The sequence below is a fragment of the Montipora foliosa genome, chromosome 11, assembly GCF_036669935.1.
Source record: "Montipora foliosa isolate CH-2021 chromosome 11, ASM3666993v2, whole genome shotgun sequence".
Taxonomy (NCBI): Eukaryota; Metazoa; Cnidaria; class Anthozoa; order Scleractinia; family Acroporidae; genus Montipora; species Montipora foliosa.
The window spans coordinates 28,573,116-28,595,772 of NC_090879.1; the positions used below are offsets into that span (position 1 = coordinate 28,573,116).

The window sequence follows — 22,657 nt, forward strand, 5'->3', positions numbered from 1 at the left end:
ATTTTATGAAATTACCAAAATACTGGCCATAGATTTTTGCTGATTTTTTCAATACTTCACGAAGACACCGTTTTTCGCAAACTAAGGAGAAAATAGCCATTCCTCGACGGATTAGACTTCGCGTCAATGAGAACCCGCCATTTTATCAATGTGCCCGCGCTACTGCGCGCGCCAATGACGCAAGAAATTATGCGCAGTAGCGCTGCGCAATGCAAAACCATGGACTAAACGACGACGAAAAAATTTAATCCTTAGGTATTTTTTGGTTGTTTCATTGCTTTGACTGTCGTTCGTGGGCCTCTCTCAGGCTCCTTCTGGCGCGCACAGCCTTATGGGACTGTCAGGCTGATCGTTCTTCCCATCATGCTCTGCGCTCGCGCTTCCTCACTTACAGGCCACAAGAACGTTTAACCTCCCTTCTAGAAGAAGCTTCTTTCCCTTTGTATGGGCTGACGGGCAGAAAGAAGGAGGTCTTTGCCCTTGGTCGAAACTGACTCGTTTTCACGAAGAACAATGGGAAGCGTCTCTGATTGGTGCATTCATGTTAGCGCGAGGAGTGAGCAAGCACATTAAGGTTCAAATAGCCAAATTTTGGCTGTAAGAACCCTACGGCGCATGTCCTCCTACAGAGAGTTTCCCAGAGCCTCGGGTCATGCGCAGAAAGATGTAAGATCCGAGGCTTTGGTGACGAGAATGGGAACTGACTGTGTTGAGCATGAGTTGAGGATATTTGGCGACTGAACAGTGCCAAATCTCGTCCTCAGAGCCCACGTTTCTCTTGGTCAGCACCAAGAGCGCGGATGCAGTGATAAACCATTAGGGAGCTTAAGCACGCGCGTTTTTGAGACGCGGACGGCAACCGGAAGAGAACATTTTTGCGTGTCAGGGCAGTGGTGTCTCCCAGATTTTTACACTAATCATTTCTAATGGAGAAAAGATACTTAGCAATGTAAATGTGGTTGTGTGACGACAAGTTAAAAGGGAAAACAGCTCACTTCCGGTTGCCGTCCGCGTCTCAGAAACACGAGTGCTTAAGCTCCCTAATACCCACCGGAAGTCCGTGCCTTACTCTTCGGGAACAACGTGTTTGTTCTTGCGCGCACCAACGAGTTAACAACAAGGGTCGTTCAAGGGTCGGTAGATGTTGGCCTAAAGTTTGTAGCGAGCTTTTGCGTGACGTACCCACTATCATGGTGTACAAGGTTGGGACAACGTTTTTGGGGTGTTACAATTCCCACTGAATCTTAAGAATGGAGATATTTTAACTAAAAAAACTCCACAATCATTTTGCTTTTTGTTATCTTGAAAACATGTTTAAAGATCAGCTTATGAAGACAAGCGGAAGGCTTTTCTCTAAATGGCTTTTTGGGCGCGAAAGTATTCGGGACTTTTCGAGAAACGGGCCTCAGGCACGGGTAAATCGAAGCGTCAGCACTAACCAGCGTTAAATACCATGGAAACCAATGGGTGGCTCTAGCCAGGCTTCGAGCGACCGTCCCCAAGGATTTTTTGGTTGTTAAAACGGAGAGATTTAGCATCGCGTGGACGTAAAACGGGTAAACGGGAAGACTGCGAGCAGTCTCTCTTTTGCTTGAAAATCCGTCAAGAACGCAACGAACGAGGAGATATGCAAGTGACGAAGACGCAAGCCACAGTGAGTAGGAACGCGCCCCTAGCAAACGGAAGGCAGCGGCTCTCACAAAAACCTCTTCTCTCTCTCTTTTGACAAGCTCCTGGATACCTGTAGCTATCATGCGAGAAATTAGCTAATATCAAACTATTTTCTTTCATGGTTGGAAGAAAACGTAAAATTCAGTCCGACTTTTGCCGTTAGTCGTAAACCTGATGATAAATCCCTCTAGCAACTATTTTTCGTCTGGTGGGAGGCAAATTTGAACATCAAAAGCAATTTGACTTCCATGTTTGTGAACTGTGAACACAGCTTTTGCGATGTTTGGATAAGAGGCTCTGCCGATGGTAAAGACAAAACACACAATCGATTTTCTCGACTGTGATTACCACTTATCTCCAGCTGGGCCCGGTTGTTCGAAAGCCGATTAACGCTAATCCCAGATTTAAAAATTACCAAGGAGTATATTTCTCTACTCGCAAATGTTGTACAACGCTGATATTTAGCAAAATTTTACCTTAGAGGAAGTCAATCTTGAAAACCAAAAATAATCAAAAGAAAGATGCACTTAAAAGTTGAAAACATTTTACATTTTACCAAAGTTTATGCTAATCCTGGATTAAGTTAATAGACTTTCGAACAACTGGGCCCTCAGAAGTGCAGGTGATCGCAAGAATAACAAATATAACAACTGTGCAAAAAACATACCCAAAATAAAAATTATAGCAAAAATAACGAAAAGAACAAATCAAGGGGGCGACACTGGCAAATATAAAAACATATGTTCCGCGTTCACCTCAAGTTCAAGTTCAAGTATATTTGCAAAAATTAAAGTTAAATTTTACAATGAAAACTACACGCATATAGCAATGGTAATCGAGGCGTGCAGTGTATGTGCGTACATGGCACTAAACTTACTAAAACGATATATAGGAAAAAAATAAGACTTAGACAGACTGAAGAAACGTTGCATAATTATTACAATATTATTAAAATAAGTGAATGAATAAAGGAATAAAACAGAATTATAGGGTACGATGGTAATCATGATAATTATTCAGTTTTGTTATTGACATTAATTAATAACGTGACGCAAGTTTATCACTTAACAACAAACTACCCGGTACATGGTACTACTACTATCCCTTGCAGATCGGAGCGTTGGTAATTATAAATCACTGAACAATGTTCAGGAATATTGCAAGTGGATTAAAGCGGTCATCACTATGACAAAATGCTACTTTTGGAACAGAACAAGAAAGCTTACAAACAATCAAATAAAGGTTTTAATTGCCACACGTACAACATGGACTCTCTCAAAAGCAAATCTTCTCGCCGGAGCTATTTTACGGCTACGCGACCACAGTCTTAGGTCCTGAACCAAGCGATTCTACAGGCTGCCATCTGGATTGTTCCATCTCGTAGAAAGATTCCTACAGATACATCAAAGGAGGTAAATGATCGCCTCTCAGTTGTTGTACATCCTTAGAAAAGGCAAAAGATATACAAAATGGGGGCATTTTGGGGAAAAATTCCTAATATTCCAAACCAGGGGCTCATGTCCTAACCCAGAAAATAACAATGTAAAACGCCAATGCTCTCAATCTGATCGCGAAGTTCTCTGTTAATGTCCTACTCTATGTACATTCAATCACGATCATTTTGCGTTTAGCTCGTGTGGATTTGTAATCATTGTATTGCATTAGGAACTTTAAGCAAGGACATGCAACGGCAACGAAAACTTCACTCGAAAATATAACTATCGCAAGCATTCCGCGATTATTCCATCTTGTTCACCTTGTACAATACGGGCGAACTATCCTGTAACTGGATGGGTACGAACGGTTTTAAAGCAAAAATAGCAAATGAATGGTTATTGTTGTATGCTCAAGTTGTTGCCCAAAGCTAACATTTGGTGATTTTAAGTTGTTGTTTTGTGGAGTACGGTAAAGATATATGCACGGAAATTTGTGCTGCACGTGGAACATGCACGCGCAACTTGCACGAGTATTTTTCCTCTTTTAACCAATCATATTCTGGCTTTGCAGCCGTAGTCTTTGCTCAAACTCCCGATTACGTCGCAGTGATTGCGGCAAACGGAGAGAAACGGCAAAGAGAGAAACGAGCCAAACCAATTGCGCGCTCTCGTTTTCCCGCCCTTGGCATCGGTTGCATGAATTTGCTTGGCCTTCTGATTGGCTCATAATGATCGTCTTAGTCTGCTTAGATTGGCTGAAATAATTTCTTGGGCTTCGACATTCATTTGAAAACCGCTCTACAAATGAAACTGTTTTAAAAGGCCAACTTACTGCGTCGTTTGTTATTATAGCTCTGTTTTCCTCTGTAATATTTAACGGAGGGTTTGGATCTGTGAGGATAACAAAACAGGCATTGAAATTGGATAGTCACATCTTGTGAAAATGTATAACTTTTCAGTCAAAGAGAGCAGTTTCTAGACAACTCTTCCTTTTTGACGATTTGTTTTACCTTCAGCCGTATTATCAACTGTTACAGCGGCTTCTTCGTAACCCTGGGAGGAAAAACAAAGCACCGGTGAGTGAGATTTGTACCTAGTCCACACTAATGCGTTTTCGCAAACCTCGGGTTTTTGTATCTCAAAAAGGCATAAAACGTTTATGCCCCTACTAGACCACGTAAAACCGAAAAGAGAACATTCGTTTTCGTCAGCAGGCTTTGCTCGACCTTACTTTCTCCATACTGCGCATGCTTGAGGTGAGTCCAAGGTACAATGATACTAGCAAAATTAATACAAGAGAGTTGGAGACTATCCGAGCAAAAAAATTATCAATCAGCTACAGCAATGTATTTTATGACGCAAAATTAAGCTCAAAGCAGGCAATTAAGGTTGCAATGCGATCAAACAACATAAATGCAAGATCACCCCCTTGTTATTGCTTTTACACGCAAGTGAAACTGGGACAGGTAGATGCCCGCGACCTTAGCGTTTTCGACAACATGCGTTTGAGCCCGTCCACACAAAGACCTTGGACCTCCGTTTTCAAAAACTCTCAAACCACTCCTATCTGTGATAAAACCAGCCTCTACCGTTGGTTGCTGATACGTCGCATGTCCGTATGGCTGATATTGCTGGTAGTGTTGGTAATACTGCTGCTGCTGCTGCTGCTGTTGCTGTTGCTGCTGCTGCTGTTGTTGTTGTTGCTGATGGTATCCTTGCCACGCTGCTAAATATTGCTGATATTGCTGATACTGTTGCATATATTGCTGGTTTGCTGCCGCTGCAGTGGTGGCCGTGTATGCCGTTGGTGTGCTTGTGGCTGTTGTTTGAGGCCTTACGACACAGAAATAACAAAATAAGTCACCACAACAATTTCTAGAGCTGTGATCGTCGTATTGTAATGTTAACGCCTTTGGGTAAATTTTTAGGGGGTCCTTTCCCCCTTAACACGACTTACAGCGAACCAGTTCTTGAGGCGGTTTAATTATCAAATAATGACTCGGGAAAGAAGTGACTTAAAAAACATTTGATGATAAAAAATTGCGACAGAATCTTGAAATGGCTCTCTTTCAAAAGATCGCTCCTACCTTGTGCTTCATGAAAAAGCGCTTCTGAGAAAGTGCCAAGGCAAATTTGATTGTTTATTGTTTGAAACGCCTTACATCAAGAATGTCAAACCTAATTTGAAAGTCCAAACGGACTCCATACGTGCGAAACTTTTTGTTTAACTTGTAAATTATTTCCATCTCTTATTGTTCGTCTTAGTATTTATAAAACTTAGTTTTTATACATTTTTGACTTGGTAATGTCGTTAACGGTAACGTCGAAACGTCGTCGATTTTTTATTCAGCTTTTTAGCTTTTTAGATCTTAGAATGCTTTTAAGAAATGTTCTGTCGCAATTTTTTATTGCCAAATGGGGACTCGGGACTACTCGTAAAAAAACCGAGTGCTGCCGAGTAGGGGCTAACCCTCGGCGTAAAGATCTGTGAAACACACCGAAGATGAAACACAAACGAAAACGAAAGAGAATTACCTTGAAACGTTAACCTAACTCTAGCATAAGCTAAGGAAACAAAGAAAAAGTTTCACAGCTCTTTACAACAAGAATAACCATGGCTACTGTGTGAGTGCAACCTTGGTATATAGTTCATGATGGCTTACATATTCAACACAAACCATTGTTAACTCTTGTAAGCTAAGTTTATTGTCATATATGTTGATATGAGCAAGCATGACGTTCTTTCCCAAGCCTACGACCTTCGAATTACATGTAATTTCCTACCATACCCCTAAGCTACATTAGACTTTTGGTATTTAGGCCATTAAGCTAAAATTCAAGACACATTTGACGTTCTCGTTTATGCAGCAGCATCGTACATCTTAAAGTCCTAAATATCAACATTGGGCAGGCTATTTAAAGAACACTCTACCTTTTAGGTGTGGCTGCACTGACTCTTAGAGGCTTGGATCCGCAGCCTACTGCTCCCTGCATGTCAATCATGGCTTGTCTATGCTCTGACTCATCCGTAAACCTCACAAAACCATATCCCCTGCAACAGATAGCCATAAACTTCAGGGAATAAAGTCTGCTACGAGCATAGAAGGCCCATAAGGCTGGCGCTTATCTCTGGTTACTGTTGCGTGCAGCAAGATAGGGGTATTTCAACTCCCACCTGGAAGAGATGCTAGTCCATCGCAGGGTTACCCCAGCATTAAATTCGCCGGTACCCATTTATACACCTGGGTGGACAGAGGCACCGTGAGAGTGAAGTGTTTTGCCCAAGAACACAACACAGTGTCCTCGGCCAGGACCCGAACCCGGACCACTCGATCCGGAGTCGAGCGCACTAACAATGAGTCCACCACGGAATGGTGGAGTAAAATGTGCGTCGACTAAAGCCATATCCATTGGGCAATCAGCGTGTGATGTTACACCTGCCTCCTGATTTTGTGGATTTTGAGTCACAAGTGTAATCGGCAGGTACAAAACACAGGTCACAGGTCATTGTTTTACCAATACAGAACCAATCCTAATCAGTCATTAAAGCTAACCTTAGGCCTAATTAGGCCTAAACAAACGATTTTAGGCCTTATGTTAGCATTGGTAAAAGGTTAGCTTTGTTTCTGTATTGGTAAAAAAATAAGCTATGACTTGTGACTCTTGACCTGTATTTTGTCCCTTCCCCAAAGTGTCACGAGGAAGATTGATTTTTATTTTATTTTTATTATTTTGCCACACACAATGAATTACAAGCAGAATAAAAACGATAATAAATAGGTTAATTAGCATTGAATTTAACATTTGCACATTTCTTGGGAGGAGTGACGGTGGCCGGGAAATCTCCAAGAAGCCGAGCTTATGAGGAATAGAGATTTCCCCCCCAGGGGCAATTTAAATACTAGGCGGCTTTTTAAGAAATAAAGAAAAAGTCATTTATTTAAGTATATAAGTGTGTTTAGAGGAAAATATAGATATAAGGTGTTAAGGTAATTAGGTTGTATTCTGTCTGACCCTTAAAAATGGTTTGATCACACGCTTGAAAATACCAGAAGACGGGGCATTTTTGATGTGCAGGAGAGTGCAAGAAGATGAGGATGTATTCATTAAAGATTTTGACTTGGAAATACTTGGAAAACATCCCAGTGCTCCTTCGCAGGAGTCAAATCTACGATCTCCCGATTGCTAGTTTTCGAACCAGTTGAGCACTTTAAATAGCGTCGCATTTATGGCAAACGTCAAACGGTAGGTGGACATTTGCGTTTTGCCTCAAATCAAAGAAGATTGCCTGTTATCTACAGATAATGCGTGCATAAATTAGAAAACAATTGGGCAAGTTTCAATACAACCCTAAGGAGCACGTGAAAACACCAAGTGCAAATTTCGGTGGGGGAATTACATTTTTGTTAAGGGTTTAAGCGCGTGCATGTGTAACGATTGTCTGGCGCATTTTCTAATTTATGCATGCCCCTTTTTTGACATTCTCATTGGTGACATCATTTGATGACTACCTGTCAAATCTGGTTTGAAGGGCCCAATATAACTACCGACATGCTAATACAAAATTTAAGGATTTGACAATGGCCGATGCTGTGTTGCATGATTATTATCCTTACAGAAGAAAGAGAAAGAAATAAATAATTTTCGATTTGCAAAAAAGAGAAAATGATGATGAGAGTAAACAATTTTGAATCACCATGCTGCATCAGATACCTGGAATTTCCAGCTGTGTCTAGAACAACTGAAAGGAAAAGAAAAAATGTCAATGTAGGAAATACAGCTTCAAAAAAATTAATCCTTGTATAAATTATTATTGACCAAATTAAACAGAATTAATCGATGCCATCGCTAAATAAGCCAGATGTGGGTACCAAAATACAGAAGCTGTCAAATATTATGTTATTACCTTTAGCAGCTTTACAAGTTGGGAATTTTCTTTGGAAGAACTCCTGTAAGGAAAAAATTAAACCATTTCTTTTTGTGTATAGTAACACCTACTAGCCTAATTAAAGCGAAAATGAGCTTTTACTCTCGATATCAACCAACCCTTCACGGCCTAAGAATGGCGACCATCCAATTTCTCCCTACAATACAGCCGCTCAACCCACTGATGAGTAAAATTGTCTCGCCTTAGACGGAGTAAAATCTATTGAGACTCCCACTCCAAGGAGTCAATGGGTTAATTGAGCATACACATTACAAGAAAAAAGGAAATGCTCACTGAAATTTATTGTTTCTTTTCAGTGCCCATTAACAAATGCCCAGAAAACAGTTACGCAATATATGATTAGTTATTTTTGTACATTTCCTATGAATTTGTCATCCTTTCCTGAACGACATGAACCTGTGCTGAACAAATAATTCTGATCTCATGAACAAAGACGTTCCTGCCAGTTTACAGCAACTTACGTTACACAGCTAACAATAAGGTTGGAATTATTGCGTTGATTCCCACAATTCTGAGACAAGTTTAAACCTTACCTGAAGAGCGTAGTCGGTAACATCTGGAGACAAATCACCAACGAATATTGAATACTCTGGTCCCCTACAACAGTACAAAAAAATTAGGACCATAAAATAATTCATTAAATTTCCGGTCAAGATAGTTAACTAAAATTCCATAGCATGCAATTAAGCATTTCAATAATTGAAATTAATCTCATACTTCTTGCAATTTCTTAGTATACAAAGAAATGGAAAAAGGCTCTTGTTGGAATGTTCACAGGCCATTTCATGTACATGTAGAATTACAGAGAAGTAGCAATTGTTTTTTCAAAGTATGTCTAGATGTTACACAGAATTGTTGGGGACAATACACTTGTTGTTACACTCACTGCATGAATGAATCCTTGCCATAAGTGGCCCAATTTAACTTGAATCGCTTTATCTACAAGAAAAACCAAATTACATGTAGCACAAATCAACGTCAACTAAACAGGCCTAACAATAATTTTGTCGTTAAACTTGTGCTTTACTCCAGCACAGTCTCAAAATCAGCCACAAAAAAATCTCACGCTAATTAGATTCACATTATTTTGTTTGTCATTATAATATTTTTCGTTGTCGTCATTACTAATACTATCCATGTAGCCGTCATCCTCATCATTATTTATAATATTGTCACCACAGCAACATTGACAAGGGCTATGAAATAAATAATAGTAACAATACTTACTGGATTGCTTCCAGGTATTGGCAAGCCATTTAATTTGCCCATTACTTTCTGTGACACTGTGTAATCTCCAAAGTCAACAAAGCAGTATCCAGCAGGAGATCTGGTCAAGGATAAGATATTGCAACAAAAGGCGTAGTGTTACATGTGAGAGCTATTGTAATGTATGCGAGCTGGATGAAGAGACAGTTACATGGCGTTAAGCTGTTGCAACCAATATACATGCAATAATGACTACAAAAGAGCCAGACTTGGGGTTAGAGATTGTGCGAGTGTGTTGAATCTTGATGAAAAGTACTTTGTTCTGTTGTTGAGTTTTGTGAATAAATCTGTCGACATTGCAGCAGCGTCGTCGTGTTACAATATAATAATAATAATAATAATAATAATAATAATAATAATAATAATAACAATAATCTCTGAGCTAATCAGGTGTGCAGGAAAGGAAACTAGTTGAAGTCAAGCAGAAGCTTCAACTACCACAAAGACTGCTGCGTCAAAATACAAAAAATGAATAATTCTCTCACTAAATCAATGGATTACTACCAAAAGGTAGGTGCGTGTAGTTCTTCCTGCAAAAATTATGGATAAATGTCAGGAAAAAGAACGTTTTCTAGCATAACTAAATTCCTTTAAACTCTGTCAATAGAACCCTTTGGCTGGTTCTCCAAGTACTGCAAGCATTATTATTAATTATTATTGTACCAAAATATACAAACATTTTTTTGAATGCTAAACAAACACCTCATCTGCCTACCCATACATGCCGCAATGATAATTGCCGGTATCATAAACTACAACAGTTACACCTACCGGTAAATCATAACAAGGTCACTAATATTCTAAATTCATTCTGTCTACAATTTAGCCCTTTCACTTCCAAAAGAATGAGAATAAAATCACTTGGGTAAAATCATTGTCAAATCTATAAGCAAAACTTTTGGAAATGAAAGGGGTTAATTAATATTTCACGCACACTACACACAACACTTGGAGATGTACAAATTTTATAGAACTCATAATATTACCCAGTGGTCCTGTTTTTAATCATCTTCACTGAGACTACTGCTTCTCCCATTGCGGCAAATGCACTGCTGATGAATGTTTCATCCATGTAGGAGTCAAGCTGTTGAATATTTCAACACAAATGAGAACTTTCATGAAGTATCAACCCGTTGACCCCTGGGAGTGAGACTTGACAGACCATTTTACTTGTCAACTGGGGGGTATCCTAGGGTGTTTGTGTTAGTGGGGAGAGGGGAGGGGATAGAGCGAGTTTCAATCAACTGTTGTAAAACCAAAACCAAAATAATCACTTTGGCCAATCAAAAAGGACAGAGACAATCCGGTAAACCAATCAAAACTCGAAGTAATTACACGTAGCCAACACAAAGCACGGGAAAATGTGCATGCGCAAGCCACGATTGGTTTTGGTTTCACTTCTGATTGGTTGAAAAAATAGCGCGAGAACTTTGAACCAAGCACTGAGTGAAGTAATGAAAGACCAAAGGAATTACTGTAGCTAATTACTTTCGACACTCAATTGAAAACCGCTGTAATAATCCAAGCATTAATTAAATACTTTGGTGACTCTGGTGGAGTGGCCTGTGTGCTTTGTTGTGTTAACCTGTACTTGCGCTGGCATGGGACCCTGCTGTGACAACTGGCTCAGTTTGTTTATAGAGCGCCTGAATTGAACCCTGACCAACATGCTTTCGACACAGCCAGTTCTAAGACAATTACCCAGAAGCATTGATCTCTCTCATTTATCCCTGGTCCATCAGTTTCCTTTATTATCTAAATTTAAAAATTATACGGGTCCCGTCAAATTATGGACAATCATATTAGACCTGATAACTACAACGCCTCTGACAGGTCTGCGAAAAAGCTGCATGAGGGATTGCTCATACATGTACTTAATGCAAAAAGCATAGATCCAGCAAAGAACACAATACCGCCTTATGCTTTTTTCCTGCAAAAATCATTCTAGCAATAGCCATCCTAAAAACAGATAATACCGCAAACTGAGGGGGCACATTTCATTTAAGATCAAGATTTTAGGGTTATGGTATTCTCACATGGCAAAATGATATCCTCCAACCATTTGGGGCTTTTAGGCAGTCCCTATGATCACCTGAATTATTGTTTCTTTGAAACTGTTAGAGTGCGGCGCAGGGATGGCGCAGTGGTGAGAGCACTCATCTCTCACCAATGTGGCCCGGATTCGATTCCCAGACACAGCCTCATATGTGGCTTAACTTTTTTTCTTCTCTACTCTGCTCCAAGAGGATTTTCTCCAGGTACTCCAGTTTTCCTCTCTCCTCAAAAACTAACATTTAATTTGATTTGTGTTAATTTGCTGATTTCAGTTTACAGTGTCCGATGTTTTATTTGCTCCAGCGCTAGAAGACTAGACTCTTAAATATAGTTTACTTCCTTTCTGATGTCCAGCTGACGGATATGTAGATCCTTTGTTTATTAAAACTGCGTCATACCGATGAATAATTAATCTACATAAATTAACTAAAGCTACTTTCAGCATGTCACACAATCAACTGTGGACGTCCAATTTTTCACAGTTATTGCTCACACAGTACCTGATTAAATCAAAAGGATTAAACACTTACATCTCCCATCCACAGACTTGTCATTTCTCTTTTTAGGTCGTAGACAGTCCAAAATACAATCAAAGGAACAGCTGACGCGTTTACTGGGTTGTTGACACGTGGTTTCTCCTTTCCAAACCGATCAGCGTTAAGGAAACAGGATTCCTTACAAACTTGACTGAATAATCAGTCGTTCTTACAACCTAATTCTCGATAATAAAGTGTGTGAAAAGTACCAACAAATTCTAGGAACTCTGTGAAACGCTTTTGTAAAGGAAAGTACTAAAATTTGAAGACACGAGAACACAGAGAACACGCATATTTGACATATCATTATAGGGTTGGAAAAGACCGCTGACCACAAAAGGTACCAATGCAGGCTCTTTTTAGCGGAGCTCCGCGCGCGCCTTTTCGGAGCACCATATTTCAGGAATATTTCAGGACGGTGCCTACTAATTAAAGTTATAGTTCACCACTAAATTTTCTCTGATTCTTATTGGTTTAAATTGATCACGTGACGCGATAGTGTTCGTCCGTGGAGAGAGACTATCAGCCCATAGTGCCCATCCGAGGAAAATACCCGGATGGATAGTAGTCGTCCGCTGAAAATACCTCTGTAAACAAGCGGCCTTATGGAAAATAAACAATCAAAGTTGTATTAAGAGGGTTTTGGTTTGCTTTCTTTTTCACATTTTACATTGGCTGACACGGCTTTCGTCTAATAAAGTTGAAAATAATTCAACATGATTTTTGAGCTGGCGCGCGGAAGAAAATTTAGTAGTGAACAATAAAGACAATAGAGTGTTTCTGTCGAGGAACTATCGGTCTGATAGTTGCCCCGCGGAAATTTGATGTTCTTAAAACAAATATTTGCCCTCGAAGCTTCGCTTCTCGGGCAAATATTTGTTTTAAGAACATCAAATTTCCGCGGGGCAACTATCAACCGATAGTTCCTCGACAGAAACACTCTATTGTTTAAATATTTTTGCCCCGGTGTGTGATTATGCATGAAATGTAGATCTTACCAAGTGTAATTGAAATCCAAAAAGAAAATTGGGGGTAACCACGCATTTTTCAAAGATAATTCATGAATAATATTTGAAAAAGCTTTAAAATACAAAGCAATGTATGGCGTTCTTTCTCAAATTGAAGCTTAATTATCTCTCAAAAATGCATGGTTACCCCCAATTTTCTTTTTGGATACCAAGAGTACTTACTAAGATACACTTTTTTCGGATAGTTTTAAACCGCGCAAAAAAACCCCTGTGTTAGTAAGCATCACAGATAGGAAATCGAGTATCTCGAGATGCGCAGAACGTATGCGCAATAACAATAGTAGGCACCGTCCTTAAGAAAACATTATTAAGAAAACATCGATGCGAGAAAATTTGGTTGCACACCTTTCTTCGCTTTTTAAATACTTTCACGCACATCTCCGGTATCCTCTTTTTTTTCAAAAATTTGCAGCTGTTAAAAAAAAAATACCAGTCACTGCTCCCAGTTTCCACGCCAGCACTCACTTTCTCACTGAAACTCCTAGTATCTACGACGACGACTTCGACGAAAACGTGACCTCAAAATAGAACCTTGCGTTAGCATAATTTATCTTTCCCGATTATTCCATCTCGTTCACGTACTTGAAGTATCCTAAAAATAAATTGTTACGAGCGGCTTCAGACTGAAAATAGAGAATGAAAGATTCTCTGTTGCATGCTTACGTTGTCGTCAAAACTTCAAATTTGGTGATTTCACCGCAAGATTATGCTCTTTTAACCAGTCTAATGTCAAAACTACATCTCTGAATTGCAGAATATAATTGAACATTGGAATGTCAAAACTGCATGTCTGAACTGTACAACTGAATACGCGAACTTCAAGACTGCATGTTTGAACTGTACAATTGAATATTGGAATGTCAAAACTGCACATTTGAACTTCAAATACAAAATTCAATTTTGACGGAAATCACACTCCATATTACAGTATGTTTTACCACAATTGCTTGTAATCTCGCAATCTGATTGGCTAATTTGCCGTTGTCGATAAGAGTCTGATCGCGTCATGCTTGCGTTAATTTGTCACGCAATGTAATAGCCAATCAGGAACGCTCATTTTGGGAAAACCAATCATATTGCGAGAAAGTTATAGACAAAGCTTGGTCTTTCTTTGAGTTGTGATCTTGGTCACGCTCTGAAATAAAAGCTTTCTTTGGCGTTGAATGTTGTGGTAAAAAACAAATGGAAAGTGGTTCATTGTTGTGTGTACTCTTAGCTTATCGACAACGATATTCGTCATCACGGTGGTCAAAATTTGTCGTAGACTCACTCGGCTACGCCTCGTGAGTCCACAACATTTTGACCACTGTGATGACGAATATCGTTGTCGATAAGAGTACAGACAACGCTGAAACACTTTCGGTTTGTTAATTAGAATATTCCATATATTCCGGATTTTAGAATATTCCGTGTATTCCGCAATTCTGGCGTTCCAACCAAATGATTTGCTTTTATTTTTTGCCACAATTTCTAACCGTTTTACGTCATAAAAGGGGAAACCCCTTCTGAACTGAAACGGAAAACTTTATTTATACTAAAATCGACTCTGCCGAACTCCACAGTACCTTCTGGCTCTTGCGACGTAAGTGATCGACGTTTAGGTTCTTTGATGTCTCTCAGTTTATCTTGATACAGTTTCATTGATTCGAATGTTCTCTTTCAAGGCTTTGAAAACAAAATCAGCAGCGGTCTTATTTACTGTCAGTTTCCGTCTTGTTAGAAGTGATGCACAGCGACGATATGACTTGAAGATGCCCATAACAAATCGAAATTGAAGCTAACCGAATTTTTCCTGTTTCATCTTCAGAGAAGAGTGGTCCACCACTGAAGACAAAGAGAGGGAAGAAAATTACAAAATTACGGGTATGAATTACGGTATTTTCAGCTTTAGAATTCCTTTCTGACATTAGGAACTGTTATTAAATGATGTGATTTCAGTTCTTCGATAGAGCGAATTGCTTACGTCGGTTTATTTTCTTCTCTGATTGCTACTAAGTGTGTTTGCTGTTGTCGCTTGATACACCTACTTTTCGATTTCGTCACTGTGATTTAATTCACGCAATTTTTGAAACAGAGAGTGGATAAGAGCAGGGATTCTGAACATTGCCAGCCATTATTTTGAAAGTTACATTACTTCTGCCTTATAATGATTTTCATTGACACTAGACACAGCGTCAGTCGAGGATTAGTTCTGCCTAGACAGAATTAGGAATTTAAAAGTTAAAAAAACACTGATGATAGAGCACAATTGTAGCCTCCCAGTTGCCTCCTAGCTAAAGTGCCATCTGACAGCTGTTTAGTACCGGATATAGGCCTTATCTACCTTTTTGGTATGAACTGGCTCCCTTTCATCATTTCTTTCTGGTGAATTAATACTAGGAGCGATGCCATAGACACGTATATCAAAAAGGCTTCTTATAATAAAACTTCCTGTTGATCAGGCCGGGAAACTCCTCGGGTTTTTTCCCAGGGAAAGTACCACAATGCACCGTCCTAGTGAAATACACTAATGATAAAAGTGACGCCTGAATAAGTCGACTTCATGAAACCTCATCATTTTTATTTGGGAAAACTCCAAAGTATTTTTCGAATTTTGATTTAGCTATGCAAAAAGGGCTAAGAGAAATACATGTGGATGACGACACGCACCAAGCGACAGGTTTCTGTTTGTCATTTCTCTTGTTATGGTATTTTTTCTCTGTTTTGAAAACTTGCTGGGCAGCTGTACCAAGCAAACAGTCAACTGATATCGACCAAGTTTCATTTTCCCTTTTGGCAAAACACATTTTAGCCAGGCGTTTGCCATTTAATTACTCTGAAGATAGTCCTGATTACCATAATGGAATTAATTGTTCTTATGAGGACTTTCAAAGATAACTGTGAGGAGAAAGTTGTGACAGTGTTAACCGCTTTGTTGCATTGCAAGACTGAATTTTAATGTTACTCTTAATTAATACAGGTCAATACATGATGGCGCATAGGTGCGTGACTGGTTTTTAAGGATAATCAATGCGCAAGTGCTTATGAAAAAATTGTCATCAAATTAGAAAGTTTGTGATCGAAGTTAACAAATTCCCGTGAAGACATCCTTGCAGCTACTTTGGCCAAAAAAAGCGCTAATGGCTTACTGGACTGTAAACGACGGTATTCTTTGTGAGGAGATACCAGTTCAGTACATCTCTACCGGCGCTAATTTCATTGGGAGACCGATATAAAGCTGCTACAGAACGGTCACTATTGTTTTCTTATAAGCTTGTTGTGTCCTTTTTTTGTAAACCTGTCCCAATGGGGGCCCGTGACTGAAGTAGCTACGTTTTAACTCTCCCAGTAGACAGCAACATTTTTTTGTGAAGAGCAGTGAACAGGATTCCTGCTCCAAAACCATGGTTTCAGATGTTCAGTTGTATGTAACCTGTGAATTTTGTCTTCGTTTTTATTTGAGTGGTTTAAAAGATCTTGTCATCTCTCCTTTCAAAAGGTGAGTATACGATATTTCAATCCGAAGGTATATGTATTCTTTTTTACCATTAATTCCATTATATGCGAGAACACCATGTCCATTATAGTTGAGGGTTTCCGATAGCTTTTCAAAGTACCGGTTTTGATAATGAAAGTATCGTAGCCGGTTATTTTTCGTTGAAAGACCGATAGCAAGTGCCTTTAACGCAAATCATCAAGGAGACCTGCCCCCTGCTAAAAAATTACTAGGAATGAAATTCTCAGAAATGCTGTTTATATACAGTTTTAAGTTTGGAAAAAAAGAAAGAAAACTATACTTATTGCGGGAATGAAATGCCAACAGGTCGATTGTTCTGTTTTGTAAGCAAAATGAAGCGATGTGACTTCTTGTTAGTCAGTGAAGGATTTATTACGTGTGATTGTATTGTGTTTCTTTAGCCCATGGCTTCCTGAGATACATGTACCCAAGTCCAAAAAGAAAAAAAAAATCCTGCTTGTGCAGGATTTCAAATAATCCCCCTTTCTTAGAGATCATACTATACAAAGAAACTGCAAATTAAAGGTAACAAAGAAGCTGTTAAGCCTCTAAATCAAATTGGATCAGCAACTAAAATGAGTACCTCACTGCCACAGTAGAGGTAAAGAAATCATAAAGATTCGTTTCGGGGTAGTTGTCCGGAGTAAAGGTGTCTCCGTTATTTTCACACACAAAACTGATAACCTTACCCAAGAAGCAGTTGTAAGTTCAGAGCAATTAAACGGTGCCCTAAATCAATAAAAAATCATGGGCTTTTTTTTTTTCAGGTAAAGAGAAAATGCGTATAACCGATCTTCCGTACGAGACATTTGACGAACTGTGCATCGTTTTGGGAAAGGAGACCACCATCAACTGGGAGAAAGTGATGACGGAAGGTTTTCGTCACCTCTATTCGCAAAAAGAAGTGGAAGAGATCAGGCAGAAGCGTTCCCCGGCTCACTCGTTACTAAATGATCTTGCTCATCGAGAAGTACCATTGGAAGATCTTCTTCTGGCCTTGCAAGAAATTGGAAATAAAAAAGCAATTTCTATAATCAATAAAGGTAGTCAACTTAGTTGTCTCTATGCTTTATGTCTAATGCGTTGCATTTGCCTTGGAATCTAGAACAGAGGATTAAAGGGAATTTTTCCACTCTTTCCAAGAGAGTATGGTTGCTATTAACGAGGAGCCACGTTAAACTTCCCAATTCATAAATGCTGATAAGAGATCGTGTACAAATTTAATTCAGGTTGTTTAGGATACACGTACACTAGAAGAAAAATCCGAGACTTTTTAACAGTATTCTAACTCTTGATCTCTGCCATTGAGTTTCAAGATACTTGTGTAGTGGTAGACAAATAAAAGTGCATGTTCCGTTTTTCACTGTTCAATTAATGAAACTGAGTTTTCTTATTATCAGGCAAAAGAAAGAATGAAGAGATCAACCATAATGATGGCTGGTCATCCCCTCAGACCATCACTCGTGAACCTGAAGAGGTAGGCGTATGACACAGAAACAACTACTGTTACTATTTATCTACTTTAAACAGATTATATTATTGCCTGCCTTACTTCTTCAAAGGAACGGAATGACGAATGGGCGAGTGCAATGTTTCGGCTTGTTCCCGTTTTCGGGAACAAGTCGAAACATTAGACTTTCTCAGTCACTACCTCAGTATGGCGGATTGATCAGAAAATAAGTAACACATTCTGATAACACTAGATGAGCTTCTTAAAGTATCTATCTATAATATTAGCATGTAATTTTAAATAATTGTTAACTTCATAGAGATTACAGGTGTTCATGGAGTCAATGGCTGCATGATCAGTGAAGCCAGTAATCAGAGAATAAGAGTGGCTTCAGATGTGGACAATATAAGGAACTCTATTCTTTGGATTACCTACGCAAGTATCTACTTGAAACACCCCTAAAGTAACTAACATCATATAGCTCAGCTGGCAGAACGAGTGCAGTGCAGTTGCATGGTCGTGGGTTCGAGTCCCGTTTACGCCTGTATTTTGTAACTTGCTTATCTAACTGTGATAAGGTCCAATCGGCCTTTTAAGTATCTAGTAATTAAAATAATTATTTTGTTATAATAATTCCAACTTTAAAGTGCCCCTGTGACCAAAAAATCAATTCTCATTTTTCTGCGAATTTAAAAACTATGTTAACAAACACTAAGCGATTAAAGTTTAAGCCTTGATTAAAAAAAAAACCTGTTCATTTTAACTGGAATTTTCCTATTTAATGGTCTGCCATTACTAACTTTTAAGTTCTTGAGAGAGCTGGTTCGAGGAGAAAATGACGTCAAAGGCTCACTCATTTAAGAATGCAATGCCTGTGTACGCCGCAGAATTAATATGCAGCACGGGAGTTCTGGGCTTTCAGATTTTTTAACTCGTGTTTTGCATTTATAATAAGCTGTATTCACACCCTAAAATTTTAAACTAGTAAGCCTTTGACGTAACGTTTCCCTGGATCCAACCCTCTGAGGTCCAATTGGTCAGTTTTGAACGTGCATGAGTAATGACGGACCTTGAAATCCAAAACTTACACTCAAAGTTAACGGCCTTTGGATAGAAATCAAAGCTCAACATTTTGCAGGTGTTAAGGACGGTGCCTACTAATTAAAGATATTTTTGCCCTGGTTTATGATTGAGCAGGAACTGTAGATCTTAACAAGTGTTATTGAAATCCAAAAAGAAAATTGGGGGTAACCACGCATTTTTCAAAGATAATTCATGAATAATATTTGCAAAAAGCTTTAAAATACAAAGCAATATATGGCGTTCTTTCTCAAATTGAACCTTAATTATCTCTCAAAAATGCATGGTTACCCTCAATTTTCTTTTTGGATACCAAGAGTACTTACTAAGATCTACTTTCTCCGGATAGCTTTAAACCGCGGAAAAATATCCCTGTATTAGTAAGCATCACCGATAGGAAATCCGAGTATCTCGAGATGCGCAGAACATATGCGCAATAACAATAGTAGGCACCTTCCTTAAGCAAACACACTTTCAAAATCTGAAAGAAAAAAGGAAGTGATTTTTTTTAATGACGGGGGCACTTTAATCATGATAGAGTAAAGCTTATGGACGGTGCCGACTACAAGTAACGTTCCTCATCTGGTGCAGTTAATATATCTGTCTGAAAACAAATGATAATAATAAGTAATTGGATGATATTACCCACACGGAGCGTCATGAAAGCTAACCCAGTAATTTAGTTTGTCCAGTTAACATTAATAATAGAATGCAATAAATAGTCTCTGGGAAGTGTGGGATATTTCGTGTAACTCGGTGTAACGTGATGTAAGATATTTCGGATAGTTGACATTAAGTGTAACAAGGATAACGGTAAATACAGGGTTGGAGAGCGTGCGATTATTTCAATCAAATTCGTCTGGTTCAATCCGTGCACTGAATTCTACAGGAACTAACAAAGGCATTGTTTTGCGGTGTTGCCGTTTTTTCTTTACTATTTAATACTGCTAATAAACTTCCGTCATTTAGGTGTGACCAACGGCCTGCGCTTTTCTTTAGCTTGTCGCAATTCACGTGACGCGTGTAGGCTGCTTGTCAATCGTGCGGAATTTATTCAGTTTCGTGCACCATACTGAATATTGTTTTCAATATGCGTGCACCTCGTTCCAAGGAAATTGTTTGCAGAGTCTGATGTCTAATGTTTCATTTTTAAAACTACTTCAGGCAGGAGACAAACCGAAACATTATTACCTCCATATTCGATTGAGGAATCAGCAGCCCATGGCGGGGACCTTTGCTATCCGAGATTTGCAGAATTTATCGAGCGAATGTCTATGTTATTTCCTTGTATGAAGCCATTAATTTGGAGGACAGCTTACTAGTTGCCTCTTACCAATACCACGTATTGTATGTACTGATGCAGATTTCAGGCCGGAAAATTGTTTGTCACAAAGTACTTACCATTCAAAAGGGAGAAAACACTTTAGTTCTACATAAACAAATGGCAACCTTAGTTGATAATAATGATAATATGTTTATTCACTCAGTTTGGTAGCATTTCCTAAATAACAAGAGGGTTCAGTAAGTAGAAAATGCATAATAGCACGAGATTACAAAACGTACAAGGACAAAAATAACAGTTATCCGAACTTGAAAGTAATAAACCTATCAGTGCGCAGAAGTCTGTTGTTGTTAACGCACTGCCTAGTTGTGCCCGAGCGGAGACCGTATCCATGGCTGACGCTTGATCGTTCAGGGAGCAGACGAGCAATGCAGGGACACCAGGATACCGATAATGCCTGAACAAAGCGTTCGTAAGCTTGACCTCGGCGCTCTAACAGTGTCTGTAGGCCAGAACGAACAAGCGCTTGATCATAACTTAAGTTTAGCAGAATAATGCGCAGAGCTTCCCTTTGAACGGATTCAATTAGATCACTTAGGTAATCGGGCAAACCAGCCCAAACAAGGGATGCATATTCCAAGACAGAGCGTCATTAGGCTACAGTACACTTGCGATACCTCTGGACTCTTGATTTAACCAGGACCCTTAACGCATGTAGACGCATGCACGTACGTTTGACAATATATTCACAACGGTAGCCCCACAACAAGTCAGACGCAATGTACACCATTAGTATCTTATGGGTAGAAACCTGCTCTGTGGGCAAGCCATTGATGAATATTGGGGTTTTGGAAAGGGCTTGTACCTGAGGTACAATGAATTAATTAATTAATTTAATGAATTTAGTTTTAAGATAACGTCTGCATCCACTTGTAATTTTAGAAAAGATGACTTTGTATATATTTAAATTTATGTTCAGTTTATATTCATATCTTTCAACACCGCTAATTTTAAGTTCAATGTTCTTTTTATATATATTCCTAGTTAGTTAGTGATTAGTTATTGTAAACGACCCCACAAGCTCATGTAGCTTTAATACTCATCATTTTAAAATAAAGGCCATCTATCTATCTATCTATCTATCTATCTATCTATCTATCTATCTATCTACATTTACATTTAGGGCCATTTAACTGCATAGTTGATGGAGAAAAAAAATTTGAAATTATACTGACATTTATAGAATCATTTTGTTTTCCCTTTTCTTGAACAGAATTGCACGTCTCCATCATCTGAGGAATTAGCCGAAACATTGCCCCCTTATCCGTCCCAGGAGTCGTCAGCCTATGGAAAGCGTCCTAGTCATCAGCCTATGGAAGACGTCCTTGGCATCAAGGAACTGAAGCGGCGTTTAAAGAGTTTATATGCATCATATGCATGATGTATCAATTAACTTGGAGACCAACTCTACTTAATCGTCTTAAGCTAATTAACTGTATTGTTATTGCACACCTTTCTATCATCTTTGTCACAAGATTAAAGTGATAACAAAAAATGTAACCAGCCTGAGTATTGTATGGTAAAGTAGGTGTCTTAAATTTTGCGTTGTGAGTAACTTAAGTTCTTTGATGTAACAAGCAGTAGTGTTGTAATACTGATGAATTGAGTGTTAAAGAATAAATGCGCTATTTGTAAGAAACCGTACGTCACTAATTATTTGATTTAATGTGTACACCGCTCTCAAAATAAAACAAATGATTTAGCCCTAAGGTGGCAAACTCCGAACCCTTTTGCTACTGACCACGGCATTTCTTCATCTACAGCAAGATGTATACTGGAAAACAGCGGGAAGTCCCGTTTTCACGATTTTCTTGTGGTTGTGTTCACTGAGACCCGCTGTAAGGCCCGGGCAAACCGGCTTCAACATTTATCCGTTCGACTTTGTTGAACGATGTTGACTGCTGAGGTGGGAAAACGGTGTCAACACATCATCAACATTTGATTCAACCCTGTATTCAGTCCCAGGCTGCAGTCGCAGTTGTTACTATGAATAGGCCATTTTCGAAATATCAAAGATTCAGTTTGATAGTGAGCCATTGAGGACAAAGACAATAGAAACACGTTGGAATCAATGTGAAAAATATTTGCTCATCATCCACGTTCCTTTGTCTTTGTCTGCTAAACCTCTTTTTCAAGCTGAATTTTAATATATCGGAAAATAGTCCGATACGTGGATACGTCATTGTGAGACCGATTAGTGCGCACGCTCTAACCCAGCAAATGTTGAAAGAGGTGGGCAAACGGCGTAGCTGGAAGTATTGTTTGCGCGAGAGGCAAATTAACGAGCGGTAAAGCCGCGCGAAGAATGGGGAAGCACTCTGTGAAATACCGCCTTCCCGAAAACTTGGG

At 39.1% G+C, this 22,657-nt stretch overlaps 2 protein-coding genes across 5 annotated transcripts; one reads left to right on the forward strand and one right to left on the reverse strand.

Annotated features, from left to right (window-relative positions):
- Window positions 1-2,898: 2,898 nt before the first annotated feature.
- Window positions 2,899-12,362, reverse strand: LOC137974872 (tRNA selenocysteine 1-associated protein 1-like). The gene is made up of 12 exons (XM_068821865.1): window positions 11,907-12,362; window positions 10,308-10,405; window positions 9,283-9,382; window positions 8,942-8,994; window positions 8,589-8,652; window positions 8,014-8,056; window positions 7,821-7,848; window positions 6,040-6,159; window positions 4,697-4,940; window positions 4,118-4,160; window positions 3,940-3,998; window positions 2,899-3,063 (listed from the first exon to the last, which is right to left on the reverse strand). The coding sequence occupies exons 1-12, from the start codon at window positions 11,928-11,930 to the stop codon at window positions 2,983-2,985; spliced, it is 957 nt and encodes a 318-aa protein (XP_068677966.1). The 5' UTR covers window positions 11,931-12,362; the 3' UTR covers window positions 2,899-2,982.
- A 1,738-nt stretch (window positions 12,363-14,100) lies between these two features.
- LOC137975255 (uncharacterized) lies at window positions 14,101-21,947 on the forward strand. Of its 4 annotated transcripts, XM_068822342.1 has the most exons (6): window positions 14,118-14,522; window positions 14,605-14,803; window positions 16,383-16,418; window positions 17,204-17,479; window positions 17,837-17,913; window positions 21,522-21,947. In XM_068822342.1, the coding sequence occupies exons 4-6, from the start codon at window positions 17,215-17,217 to the stop codon at window positions 21,687-21,689; spliced, it is 510 nt and encodes a 169-aa protein (XP_068678443.1). In that variant the 5' UTR covers window positions 14,118-14,522; window positions 14,605-14,803; window positions 16,383-16,418; window positions 17,204-17,214; the 3' UTR covers window positions 21,690-21,947. The 4 variants fall into 4 exon arrangements, with proteins under 4 accessions (XP_068678441.1, XP_068678443.1, XP_068678442.1 ...); XM_068822340.1 differs by lacking the exon at window positions 16,383-16,418 and having other exon boundaries at window positions 14,101-14,522; window positions 14,748-14,803; XM_068822341.1 differs by lacking the exon at window positions 16,383-16,418.
- The last annotated feature ends 710 nt before the right edge of the window (window positions 21,948-22,657 follow it).